At 25.4% G+C, this 14,956-nt stretch overlaps 1 protein-coding gene across 1 annotated transcript; it reads right to left on the reverse strand.

Moving 5' to 3' along the window:
- Positions 1 to 7,531: 7,531 nt before the first annotated feature.
- LOC123270626 (protein farnesyltransferase/geranylgeranyltransferase type-1 subunit alpha) lies at positions 7,532 to 14,250 on the reverse strand. The gene is made up of 5 exons (XM_044736761.1): positions 13,986 to 14,250; positions 12,208 to 12,562; positions 8,862 to 9,062; positions 8,210 to 8,393; positions 7,532 to 7,717 (listed from the first exon to the last, which is right to left on the reverse strand). Exons 1-5 carry the CDS (start codon positions 14,122 to 14,124, stop codon positions 7,625 to 7,627), a joined length of 972 nt encoding a protein of 323 aa, XP_044592696.1. The 5' UTR covers positions 14,125 to 14,250; the 3' UTR covers positions 7,532 to 7,624.
- Between the last annotated feature and the right edge of the window lie 706 nt (positions 14,251 to 14,956).

Consider the following 14,956-nt stretch of genomic DNA (forward strand, 5'->3'; position numbering starts at 1 on the left):
TGTAACCAACAAAACTTATAGTTTTATTTTGAAGGTCAAGAACAAAATTAGCTAGCTATATATGGAGATCAAAGAAGTATATACTCTAGATGGCGCGTGACAACGATAATGTTAGGTCAATATTTTTCGTTCGATTAAACTCGGTCCAAAATAATGAAATTACAACTGAAACAAATATTTCCGATAGAAAATCATAAATATTGCTCATAAATATTGAATTATGTATGAGCCAGATAATTTCCGATCGGTTATAAATTTGTTTAGTAAATAAGTGTGTCGACAAATATTTATTTTTGTGACAGATACATTGATGACGTAATGTTAATGATAAGTATCCATATTTACAGTATATGTAATGAATAATTAATTATATTTCGCGCTGCTGGAAAATCCTTTAAATATTTTACTACCAATCAACGAATATAAATATCTTTTTTTGGGAAGGTAATTCTTGCATTGAGTGCGAATTATTTAATGCGGCTCTTTGGGTCAGCTATTAAAAGAACTGCGAATTGTTTCGTACTGGCAAATATGAACACTTATGGTTATTTTTATTTTATTATATTCATCGGTGAATAAATAATAAAGACGTTTATTTCTAACAGTTGAAATCTAATTTTAAATTAAGGAGATTCGAGCGAATCTAATGTAAAAAATAATTTCCAACTTTGAGCTTTAAAATTAAGTATACGTATAAATAAATACGTCATTTATCTAATCCCAAAATTTGAAAAAGATTCACCGTTTAGTTACTTAGATATTAAATTTTAAAAATCACATATTTTATCTCCTTATACATGGGCTCTTATGGCGGACAAACGTTTTGTCGAGACTTTAATTATTTTTTTCAATATTAACCTCCCAACTTTAACGGATAAAAAACTATACACAAGAAACTTGGATTATTGCAAAATATAAAAACAATTTAATAATAGTACATTACCGATATAATTTTTGAAATATTTAAAGTCAAATTTTATGCTTGTAACTGGTTTATCGTCAGCCATTTATTCAAATAAAGATTTGACAACATCGCGTCAACAGCTGAGAAAAAACAAAAGGATAGAAATATAGTTACAGAGAGAGAGAAATGTTTAACTCACACACTCATCCACGTCTCTGTTATGCCCTCGCGGTTTTGAGAATGCCGTAAAAATACCGTAATTTTTCGGCATTTATGCTCATGCCGTACATTTACCGTTATAATTCAGTAATAATGCGGTTAAACTATAGTTGTTTTGGCCAGTTTTTATCCTGTAGTTATCCAGTATATATACTGCACTTATGATGTACAGTTACCAAAAATATACTATACAATTACCGCATAAATGCCCAAATTTTACCCAAAAAATTCCAAATAATTTCCGTAATAATACAGTAATTTTGCCGAATATTGTCTGACATAATGGACAATTATTAAAGATTTAGTTTTATTTTTAGTTCATTTCTATGTTAGAAATGAATAAAATGAAAAATTTCAAATTTTGCTTTTTATTCTCCATCGCTACTTTGTAAAAACAAATACTATTTTTGAATACAAAATATGTAGAATATTATTTTTAGTTAGGTATTTAGCAGTAATTAATATAAAATAATACATATGTTAAGTAAATATATTCTAATTTTAATTTCAATTTTTAATTTCTCACTTAGAAAATCGCAAATTTTCTAAAATCGAAAAGTTATATTGTTTCACTTGTATAATTATATTATTTAATTTTAAATATGCTTATCGTAAGATGGACGGTGTGACTTAATGTATATAGAATAAGCAAAAAAACAGTATGGTATAATCCGAGTAGCTCAAATGGTAGAGTAGCCGACATATCCCCAGGAGGTTCTGGGTTCGAATCCCAGTCCGAGCGTTATTTAATTTGACACCATTTTTTAAATATGGTTTTAATACAATCATTTTACCGCCTTATCACCGTAAATATGCCGCATTTTCAGCGTAAATATTCTAAATTTTTAGCGTAAATGTATCGCATTTTTACGGTAAATGTTCCGTAATTTTTCGATAAAAAAAACTGACCAAAACAACCGAAAAAATGCTGAAAAAATACCGCATTAATACTGTATAATTGCGACATTTTTTTTCGGCATTTACAAAACCGCTAGGGATAGGTATAATCAAGCGCGCTATTGCCAAATCTGTTTATTTATTCCGGCAAGTAATAAATACCAAAGTCATTTTATTATTTAACTTTATTAAATAATTAAAAATCATCAATTATTAAATTGTTTAAATTATTTTAAATTAAAATAAAGAATTTTAACGAATATTGGGAAGACTAAAAAATAAAAAAATTTTAACATTATTTCAACTCATTAGTTACACTCGAGCTTCCTTAAATTTTTTTTTTCCCTAATATAGGCTATAATTTTTCCCTTTTTGATCTCACTATAAATATGAAAAAAAAATGTTATTTATGTGATACTTAAAAATTTCAGCAGCGCAATAGTTAATAAATAAAAAATAAATATATAATATTAAGCCGAGATACATAGAGATTTACATCGAAGGTTATCTCATATCAATTTGATCACTACCACAAGTCTTTGAACAATGCGTACTAACTACTCAACAATAAAAAAATAAAAAATTATCAATTTTTTTTTTAATAGCAAAAACAAATCTATAAGTAAATAAATATAAAAAAAAATGTTTAAGTAGTTAATTAAAGTCTATGTAGAACTCTATTTTTAGTTACGTAGCTTAATTTTAGTTGTCTATCGTCTTTGTCTTAAACTAAAATATATCTATGTACTTATATCTATATATCTATGTCAATGGCTTCAAAACTTACGCTATCGAATTATAAATTTAAATACAAAAAAAAATATATCTATATGTGTATGCTGAGAAGAAGAAATTATATATTTACCGTGGATGGAAATAGTTATTTATGCAACGTGTCAAGAAATAGGCGTTGCGATCGTTGCGGTGTAAGCTTAAAGTTTATGCCGCGTTTATATGAATATTATTGTGGACGCGGCAGAACTTTTTGAGCAAACTCCGTGAAATTGAGGTTATAGCGCTTTTTTCTTCTTGGAATTGAGTTATTATTCTCGAAATCTGTTAAGGAATATCAATTTTAAAGAATTTAAGCATTAATATTGATGATTTTTCAAAATAATTTGAAGGTTAAAATTTTTTTGATCATTGCATTTATGATTTAAACGAAAATTGCGGTAATTTTAAGAGTAATTTCATTGAAAAAAAAACATACTTAGACAAGAAATTAAATTATATTCAATTATTGATTCAAATAAAATTCTGTCAAATTCAAAATTTTTATTTTTGGCCTTTTGAAGGTTAAGTCAAGTATAAATAAGGTTATAAAGAATTTTTGAACATAAATTTTTTAATTTTTGCTTAGAAATTTATAAAATTGACTTTTTAAAGCAGATTTTATGGATAATATATTAAAAAAAAAAAAAAAATGATTAATGAAGAATGAAATAGAACAAAAATAAAGAGCTTATGTAAACGGATCAGTATTTAGATCCTTACGTCCATCTTTTAAGATACTCAATGAACGTTGTGTTAGTATGTACCGCTCATTAATAACACTTTGGAATTTTTAACTAATAAAATGGAAGACAAATGGCTTAATGCGATTTAAATCCTCACTAGTTTTCTATCTAAGTTTTTAGAAGGGTGATTCTCTGTAAGGATGTTTTTTACTGTCCCAGGCATTTTTTTATTAGAAAAATTGTTATTTTGTTGCTAAAAAAAAATTTATTACCAAAGTAACAAAACATTTCTATTTGGAGCATTGAAAACTAAAATGGAATAAATTTTGGTTTTTTTGCTATAAATTCGTAAACCACCGAAATGTCAGTCCCCTGGGCTGTCCCAGTCCCAAAATTAAAACTTTAAGATTCAATTTTAAGTTATTCGTCAATAATATATAATTTGGTCGATAATGTTTATAAACTTAATTAGTTAACTAACAATCTTCTTCAATAAAAAGTAGCGAAAATTAATTTGTTTCATTAAATTCATTAAACCAAAGTTTGTCCCAGGCATTTTAAGAACAGTCCCCTGCCAGAAGTTCAAAGCCAAAAAAAAAATCCAGCGTGTTATTTTACCTTTTGTAAGGTTTATAAGGACCTAACTAGCCTTGAGTTAATAACCATAGGGCTGTTAGCGCTTTATCGGCATTTTATTTAGTGTCAAAGCACCGTTTGTGCTGGAAATATGTGTCTGGGCCACTTCAAAACTCAGTCCCCTGGCAACTATTTTTATTTATAATTTATTTATAATAAATAATAGTTTAAAAAAACTAAAAACACGCTTTACATAGAAAACCAAACTAAAAAATAGAAAATAAATTTAAATTAAGAATAGTGTTAAAAATTTCAATAAATATAAATTAATAATAGTGTAAATAAAAAAAATGTCTTTTATTTTAAAAAAAGCATGGGGTGCTTTTTAAGATATTATCAAAATGATAATCACTCTACTCATATCTGTCAATAAAATATTTATAACTATTGACACCATGCACCCCACGCTTTTTTTAAAATAAAATACATTTTTTTTATTTACACTATTATTAATTTATATTAATTGAAATTTTTAACACTATTCTTAATTTAAATTTATTTTCTATTTTTTAGTTTGGTTTTCTATAAGAAGCGTGTTTTTAGTTTTTTTAAACTATTATTTATTTTTTACTTTTTAGTTTGGTTTATTTATAAAAGCGTGATTTTTTAGTTTTTTTTTAAACTATTATTTGTTGATTATCAAAAATATTCAGGCGCGCAAATTACCCACGGAGAGTTACATACTGACATACTGACATACTGACATACAAGTGAAGCTAATATAAAGCGTGTAAAATTGGATCCATAAGTCTTAATATTATTCTAATTAATGTAAACATTCATTGAAAACTTGAAAAGTTGAATGCATTGAAATAGTTTGCTTGATTTTTCTCAATTTGATAAAAAAAAAAAAAAAACAGTCCCCTGTGATGTTATATGGCAAAAGATACACAAATATCAAAAAATCAAAAATTAATTCGGCTGTTTATTTATTATGATTAAGCTGATAGTTTTGTAGCCCTTGTTAATTTTTTTTCTAATAAAATCAAAAATAATTAGGTCGGACAATTTTGTACAGATTTAAGACGTCCTCACAGAGAATCATCCAGAAGCTTTGTTAAAGATTAAATTTATTAAAAATTTGATCATTTAAATTGATAGAAAATTTTTTTTAATTTTGAAATAGATTTTTTAATCATAATTAAGCTTAATTGAAACCTCAAATATTTCAAAAGAATCAAACTTAATTAAACCTTGAAACAATAAAAATTGAGTTAACTGAGGAAATTTTCTAAGTATTAAAAGAAACATACGCTTAGGTATATTTTTTCCGATAAAAATAAATAAAAATTATTAATTCGAATAGTTGAGTCTCAAATTTAATAAATAAATGATGTTAGAAGAATTATATTTAAATTGCTATTGAAAATACTTTCCCATAAAGATATACGCTTAAAAAAAAAAATAAAAAAATAAAAAAAAATAAAGTATGAAAGCAGAAAAAAAAAGTTGATTTGTAATTTTGAATATTTTTTTAACAAGCTAGATTGCGAGATTATTTTTAGCGAACTGACTAGAATAATAAATAAGACTAACATCAGATAGCTAAATTATAAATGATGAGTCGTGAGTTCAATATATCGAAATAGTCTTTTTGAAAAATAAAAAAAATCAAACAGAATTTTTGGATTTTAGTTAATGAGCAGTACTGTAAGATGGTCCAATATACAAATATTGTTAAAACGCAAACGTATATAAATAAATAATTAATTAAAAAAGATAAAATATATATTGAAAAAAAAAAATAAAAAAGACATAATCGTTAGTCTGAATATTGACATTGAAATCTTTCGAATTTTGTCATTAGTAGAGTGGCGGAAAAAATTTGACTATTTTTTTTTTTTTTTATTATTTAAATTATTTTTTTTTTCTGAAGACGTTTAAAATTTTTTAATTAATTTTTTTTTTAATTTTGATTCACTTTTAAAATTTTTTTTTGCTAAGATTATTTACTAAAAATATTAAAATATTTATCAAAAATATTAAAATATTGTTAATAAATATTAAAATATATATTAAAAATATTTTAATATTCATTAAAATATTATAATATTTAAATAATATTTTAATAAATATTTATTAAAATAATATAATATTTAAATAATATTTTAATAAATATTATTTAAATATTTATTAAAAATATGATTAATTAATATATTTTTTTAGAAGATTTTAAAAATAAAAATAATCAATTTTTTTTGCACGACTCTAATCATTAGATTTTGTATAACAAAAGAAAATTAATTGTCGATTTCAGACGAAATTACAGTCAACTAAACAAACAAAATTATATAATGTTGATAATGACGTATTTTAAAAAATAAAAAAAAAAAAAGTATTTATGCAGTGACAAACAATATATATAATATATATTTTCAGTGTAAATGTACTTTATTAACGTGGTAAAACTGCGTGTTAAATAGCTTTAAATATGAATTAATACAAAACCCATTTATCAATTGTTTGTGATTTTTTTATTAACAAAAAAAGATATTTTTTGTTAATAGAAAAAATAAATAAAATATTTAAATTATGGTCGATCCAGATATTGTATGTGTAAATTAATTGTTTGGATGTTGGTTGTTAAATGTTAGTGTAGGAAAAATATATAAGAATATGAAAATTAAGAAAATAAAAAATTCGAATTGAAAATTACCTCTGAATTAAAGTGAAATTAAAGCGGGGAGGTGCTGAGTTACTAACAGCGAGTAATTTTGAAATTTGAGAAAAAATATCAGCTAAAAAATTAAATTATTAAAAAAATAATTCATTTATTTGTTAGTACTGCAGCGCCTTGCCCTCGTAATTTTTTTTTTTTAATATAAAAATATTTTTGCAATGGTTTTTGTTGCTGCTAGATTATTAGTTTCGTTTTTGTGGTTTAATTGCCGTTATTTAAAAATTAATTAAAAAAATTACTTATTAATTAAATTGACGGCAAAAATAATTTTTAAATAATTAAAACCACAATTATTGAATCACTGCCTGTTAAATTAATTACCCAACTTTGGTTAATTAATTGAAAGAATAAGTAAAAATAGTCTTCAGGCTAAAGGGAACCGATGAAAGTTCAAAAAAAAAAATAAATAAATAAATAAAATAAAAATAAATGATAAAAGGCTGAGATTATTTAAAAGGGAAAAGATCTTTTTAATGAGGATTTGATGAAGTTAATTAATTAAAAATAAAATATTAATTAATATTAATCCACTTGCTGATTTTATTTGCATAGTTATATATTATAGTTATATCATCAATTATAATTAAACATGTAATGATTAGTTATTGATTGTTTATTGAAATAATAATTATTATTATTATATGATTATGAATGGAAGTATTGAAATATTTTATAAATAAATAGATACCTAATGTTATAAGTGCATTTATTTATTTCTTCATTTTTTTTCTCTGTATATTTCTTTATTCATGCCATTGGTAAATATTTTATATTGTATAAAATTAAAATTAAAAAAAAAAATCATTTACAATTTCTTTCGGAAAAATTAACTCACGCTTTAACACTTTCTTCTAATTGGGTGATAACATAATCCCAGTATCTTTTTCTTATTTTGTCATAATTTTCTGATAATTCCTTGCAATGCTGGAACATGAAAAAAAAAAAATTTATTTATTATTATTCATTTTAGAGTTGCTAAATTTTATGTAAAATTCATATAAAATTTATAAATTATTTACATTCTTTTATTACGCTATCCTGTTATTATTATTATTATTATTATTATTATTATTATTATTATTATTATTATTATTATTATTATTATCATTATTATTACATAAGATTTTTCTTATTAAAAAATTATGAATAATTTATTCAATACTAATAATAATAATAATAATAATAATAATAATAATAATAATAATAATAACACTTAAAACTTAATTTAAAAATTATTATTATTATTATTATTATTATTATTATTATTATTATTATTATTATTATTATTATTATTCGGCTGTTTCAAATTTTTTAAATAATAATAATAATAGTATTTGTTTACTTTATGAAAAAAATTGAATTCTATAAAATTCAACATAATTTCAAATAAAAAAAAAAAAAAAAGTATACAATTACCGTAATTGCGCGACTTATATGATAAAATGAATCCAAAGGTTCATTAGGATGTCTTGCTTGACAAATATCAATAATGCATGCCAGTAGATGATTAACACGATTTCCATTTGTATACAACTCTTCACATTTCTTCATAACTTTTTCATTATACGCTAGTCCTCCTTTTTTGTCGTGCATCAAAATTCTAAAAAAAATAGAATCAAACTAGTAAATTTGCATAAAAAAATCTTATCTAATATTATTTAATACCTTCATTAAAAATAAGAATAAAAATAGTATCAAGTACACGGAAAAAACAAGATGACACTGGACATCATCTCAGATTATACTGAATGAGAAAAAAATTTCAGATAGTAGCTAGTATAATCCAGATTACAATAAGTATAATCCAGATATCACGCAGTATAATCTGGATTTTTCTAGCTACTATCTGAAATTTTTTTTCATCACAGATATCACTGAGTATAATCTGGGATGATATCCAGTGTCATCTTGTTCTTTTCGTGTATGTAAAATAAATTTTTTATTTTTTTTAAAGAGTAATAAAATAAATTACTATAAAAAAAAAATTTATAGAGCGATTAATTAAACATTTATGCTATTTTTAATTTTTAATAAAAAATATTCTTTATTAAAATTAAAAATATCTTACCCACGCAAATAATTCCAAGCGCTTTCATTTCCTTTAACAATAGATATTTTTTCCAAAGCAAAATCAACTTCTCGATCTATAACACCATCTTCAAATTGCGTTGTATTATTTAAAACGAAGTATCTTTGGTTCCACGCTGAGTTATTCCGGATGTCTTCTTTCAGCAGCTGTTCAACATACTCCAGTTCTTTGTCCCACAATCTTTAAAATAAAGACACCAATTGTAAATAATAAAATTGATAAAAATAAAACAATTTATTTTTTAGTTATTTTATTATTTATTAATAAATAACTAAAACTAAATAATAATTTAGTTTTTTATTATGTTAAAAAAAAAAAAGTTTGGAAAATCCAAATGAGCATGCCTTAAGCGCTGATGTCATACATAAATTATTTAGATCATAACAAAAATTATTCGTTTTTAATTTGAATTTTCCCGCGAGTAGTATTATCCCCTCTGTAGGTCGAACTAAAGGAAAATCCGAACAAAAACAGTTTCACTGTAAAAAAAATCGCGCCAAGTCCACGTTCATAAGACTATTAAGAAAAAAAAATTTGTTTTTTTCTTTACAAAAATATATAAAATTAAAAAATTAAAAAATCCAAGTAACCCATATGATTGTTTATGATTTTCGGAAACTAAAAAAAATTTTGTTACAAATTTAAAAATTAAAAAAAAAATTTGGAACGTATTTAGTGTGCGCGGTTGCAAAACATTTTACTTTTAATAAAATTCGTAAAATCTATTTATTAGGACTTTAAAAAAATTGAAAAAGTTTGGAAAATCCAAAAGTGCACGACTCATAATGCTCATTTAATTATGAAATATAAAAAAAAAAAAAAAAAAACTTAAGTCGTTCAAAATTAATTGCCGAAAAAACAGCAGTTGACCTATTTTGATGTTTTTTTCCAATTCTATTGCAGTAAATCAATTTTTAAAAAGTATGAAATTAATCTCCATTAAATTATCTCGACAATAGTATGCAAAATATTTGGATTCCGTGAACTAACAAGGCTATAATAATAAAAATAGCCGCCAAAATGAGGCGAAAAAAATTTTTCGATCGTAAAGCACTCTCTGATGCTTCGCATCATGAGTCGTGCAATACACAATGACGCACACCAAGTACATTCCAAAATTTTTTTCTTAAGAGCGGTTTATAGTTGATTTTCAAACGTGTTTTTCTCATGTATGTGATAAAATTTCGAAAAAAAACGCTTCGCTCTTCGATAGATAGTTAAATTATCTATCGAAGAGCGAAGCGCTTTTTTGGAAAATTTTCATTTATTTATGCATAAAATGCGTTTTAAGATTCCATTTGTTGTACAAGTATGACAGAGATACTTTCGTTTGTCAAATAGAGGGCGAGAGAGAGAAAAAATGTAAACTCTTCTTAATGTTTAAATTTATAACACAATTTTTTTTAATTTCCCAAAATCATAAACAATCATATCGGTTACTTGGATTTTTTAATTTTTTTATTTTATATATTTTTGTAAAGAAAAAAACAAATTGTTTTTTCTTCATAGTCTTATGAACGTGGACTTGGCGCGATTTTTTTACAGTGAAACTATTTTTGTTCGGATTTTAGTATTTTTTGTAATTATAATAAAAATTTACAATTGGCACCATCTTAAATCTCGCGTTGGTTGCATTTTTTATAGCAAACTATCCCCTTGAAACTACAGTTTATGTAAAAATAATTCCAGCGCACCCTGGCGGGTGTAGATGTAAGCTGTGAAATATCTTTTTTTAACTGTAGTTTTCCATCTAATGAAGGATTACTATGCATTCTCGAATTATTTAGTCTGTGGCAGATCACTTTGCTCATAGAAAAAAAGTCAGGATCGAAATTTTTGAGCTTGCTATAGTTTGTGCGGATTAAATTTAATAATTTCAAGTAGATTAATTGTTATAAGTGAATATAATTAATTAATAACAGTCAAATAAAGTATGAATTACTGTTATAATATATAAGTTAGGAAAAAAAAGTACCGTAGAATTAAATAAAATTTTGCAACCTCAAAATACCGTTCTGCTTACAGTAAACACAGTCGGTAGTCTGGCGCTCCGTTTACAGCAGATTTGAACGGACCCTGATAGCCAAGTTGGTCGCAACTTTCCGTCGATTTACTGCCGCAACTTGTCACCAAGTTGACGGCAAGTCTTGGAAATGAACTCGGTTGTTCACCAAGTTGACACCAAGTTGTCGGCAAAAATTGCTTTCGAAACTCTTTCGCACCAAGTTGACGACAAGTTTCTCAAGAAATTTGGCGACATATTGCGGCAGTAGATTCCCTGATAGCCACAGTTTCAGACCAACCAAGTTGGTGTCAGATAGTTGCCACCAACTTAGCGACAACTTGCGGTCAACTTCCGAATTTGTAACTGTTGGCGCCAAGTTGGCTACAAGTTTCTGAGAAAAAAGAGACCAATCTACTGCCGCAATATGTCGCCAAATTTCTCGAGAAACTTATCGTCAACTTGGTGTGAAAAAGTTTCAGAGCAACTTTTGCCGACAACTTGGTGAACAAGTTGACACCAACCGAGTTACTTTCCAAGAGTTGCCGCCAAGTTGGTGACAAGTTGCGGCAGTAGATTGACAGAAAGTTGCGGCCAACTTGGCTATCAGGGTTGGTCTTGTTTTTCTCAGAAACTTGTAGCCAACTTGACACCAACAGTTACAAATTCGGAAGTTGACCGCAAGTTGTCGCTAAATTGGTGGCAACTATCTGACACCAACTTGGTTGGTCTGAAACTGTGGCTATCAGGGGAACTTGGCGCCAGATTCTACCGAATCTGTGGATTTAACAGATGATAAAACAGTTAGTAATTATACCATCATGAATGTATAGTTTCTGCTTGTTTATAGTTATTTCAATTCTGTTTATGAAAAATAATATATATGGCTGCCGAAATCGAACAAAAAGTCACCGAACTGACAATCGAAAAAAATTAACTGTATCGAAACGGTATTATTTTGACACGCAATTTTCACAAGGGTTTTGATAAACTTCCTCAGGAATAAAACAAAAAAAAAATTAAATCGTAAAAGTGATTTTTGACAAAGTTGTGGTGTTATCAAGCCCATAGCTCCCGTGAATACCACGCTCTTATTCATTTAATTCATCAGAAAAACGAGTTTTTTCTGAGAAATCTTATTTAATCGATAAGAAAATTTTTTCAACGTGTTCTGTAGTTACTATTATTTATTTCAATATGCTTTTTATCCATAATTTTTTTCGTTTAAATTATGAAAATCACGTTTTAATCAAAATCACGATTTTTAGGCGAGAGTAGAGCATACCTGCGCGCTTCGCGCTTAAGGCATGCAAAAAAACATACTTGAATTCTTGAATGCACCACTGCCGATGTTGCCACGTGTGGTAATTCTTAGCATCTTTCTCCAAGATCATTGCAGTGAAATTCAACTCACAACTAGGATCTCTAAGCCATTCGATAATTGCTTTTCTGTGATGCCAAACTTGGTAATTCTTGGAGTTTACTTCAATGATTGTGTCTATGTACTTGAGCTCTTCGTATAAATCTTTGTCCAGCTCCTTTAAAATGTCACGTCTGTATTGCCAGACTGTGTAATTAGCGGGATTCAGCCAAAGACAAACAGCTGTAAGTTCTAGAGCTCGTTCACTTTTTTCGCCGCTCTTTAGGATAGCGCGGAAATAATCGTATGCATCTCGAACTGGAAATATATATTCATATTAAAATTTATTAAATTGTGATAAAAAACATATTTCATGTTAAGAAATTTTAGAAAATTATTTTTTAAAATTAATTCATTTGTTAAAAAAAAATTTATTCCAATTTTAAACAATTTATTATGATAAGTATTTAAACTGCATTCGAAAATACTCTATCTCTAGATACATAATTAAGAAATGACCTTGTATCTTGTAAACTATTGACATTTTTAAAGATTTAAGCACATCTTGATATTACACTCATTGAGACCTTTCATCAGAGTACCCACATCAATTTTTCATATATTTTATATATTTATATATATTATATATATGTATATATGAAAAATATATCAAAAATGCATGTGGGTACTCAAATGAAAGCTCTTGATGAGTGTAACATCGGGATGAGCTTATATCTTAAAAAATGTCAATAATTAAGAAATTACATTGTATCTTGCAAACTATTGACATTTTTTAAGATATAAGCTCACTCCAACATTACATTCATCAAGACCTTTTATTTGAGTACCCACATCAATTTTTCATATATTTTATATATTTATATATTTCACAAATACCATATATATAAAATATATGAGAAATGTCATGTGGGTACTCAAATGAAAGATCTCGATTAGTGTAACATCGAGATGAGCTTATTTCTTAAAAAATATCAATAATCAAGAAAATAAATTGTATTTTGTCCACTGATAACATTTTTAACAATATAAGCTCATTTTGATGTTACTTTTATTGAGACCTTTAATTTGAGTACTCACATCAATTTTTCATATATTTTATATATTTATATATATTATATATATGTAAATATGAAAAATATATCAAAAATGCATGTGGGTACTCAAATGAAAGCTCTTGATGAGTGTAACATCAGGACGAGCTTATGTCTTTAAAAATGTCAATAATTAAGAAATGACCTTGTATCTCGTCAACTAATGACATTTTTAAAGATATAAGCTCATCCTGATGTTACACTCATCGAGACCTTTCATTTGAGTACCCACATCAATTTTTCATATATTTCATATATTTATATATATATATGTATATATATATATATATATATATATATATATATATATATATATATATATATATATATATATGTATATATGAAAATATATGAAAATGCATGTGGGTACTCAAATGAAAGCTCTCGATGAGTGTAACATCGGGATGAGCTTATATCATTAAAAATGTCAATAATTACGAACTGACATTGCTATCTTGTCAAGTAATGATATTTTAAAAAATAAATTACTCCAAAAAAAATTGACGTAGAAATTAAAAAAAAAATAAAAAATGCAATTTTTTAAAAATAATTCTTTTAGAAAATAAAATTAAAAAATCATCAACTAACTTTTACCTTAAATGTCATAAAAATAATATTAATAACCTTACATTTATCAGAGTAAGCAATAGCAACAACAGGATTCGGCCCATCATCCTGAGGAATAGGTATCACATCCTTCCATTCATCTCTTTCATTATAAGGAGTCCAAATTCCATCTTCAACACCGTCATCTGAACTGTCAGACATATTTTTTATATTACAAAAAAAAAACAACCACACTTTTTATTTAAAACAAAAACAAATAATATTCAATTGTAATTTAAAAACTCAACAATCAACAAAACTCTTAACTCTGACATATTTTTTTGCTGTCAGTGCAGAATTATCATCCCGCAACTACCGCCCTCTACAACACGTCAACATTTTTAACTTAACATCGACGAAAATTAAAATAACCGACATCTCAAAATTTTAATAATTATTTTTACTGAGAAAAAATTGAAATGAAAAATTTGACATGTTAAAAATTTGAAAAATTATACGTGCAATTATTTAAAATTATTTTTTTACTTGTAATTTAATTGATAAAAAATGAAAAATTTTTGAACGTCGGTTAATTTTAAGTGATACTAAATCTAGCCGATAATTTCAATTTTTTTTTTAATAATTAAATTAGAAAAAAAAATTATTTTAAATAATTGCACTTACAGTTATTAAAGTTTATTACAAGTGAAAAATTTTTGTTTATTTTTATGAAAATAAAATTAGCAGACAGCTGATTATTTCCAGAATTTTTTATTTTAATAAAATTATTACAAAAAAATTAAAAAAAAAATTACACATGCAAAAAATTTAAGAAACTATACGTGCAATTTTTTAAAAATATTTTTTTATTGCTAATTCAATTAACAAAAAAATAAATTAAATTTTTTCACTGTCGGCTAATTTTAGTTTTATTTATTTTTTTGTAATCATTTCTTCAATAAAAAAAAACTAAAAATTTTTAAATGTCGGCTTACTTATAATTTTCATGAATTTTAACATCATTAACATCGTTCTAATTTGTCACAGCGCGGTA

The sequence above is a fragment of the Cotesia glomerata genome, linkage group LG8 (assembly GCF_020080835.1).
Source record: "Cotesia glomerata isolate CgM1 linkage group LG8, MPM_Cglom_v2.3, whole genome shotgun sequence".
In the NCBI taxonomy this organism is placed as follows: Eukaryota; Metazoa; Arthropoda; class Insecta; order Hymenoptera; family Braconidae; genus Cotesia; species Cotesia glomerata.

Bases quoted from the DNA above. Each gene is read 5' to 3' on its own strand.
- LOC123270626 (XM_044736761.1), bottom strand. From the start codon at position 14,124: ATGTCTGACAGTTCAGATGACGGTGTTGAAGATGGAATTTGGACTCCT. The intron at 9,063-12,207 runs GTATGTTTTTTT...TTTATTTTAAAG, and splicing joins TGGTGCATTCAAGAATTCAA to ATTGTGGGACAAAGAACTGG. The intron at 7,718-8,209 runs GTAATTGTATAC...TTCATGTTCCAG, and splicing joins ATATAAGTCGCGCAATTACG to CATTGCAAGGAATTATCAGA.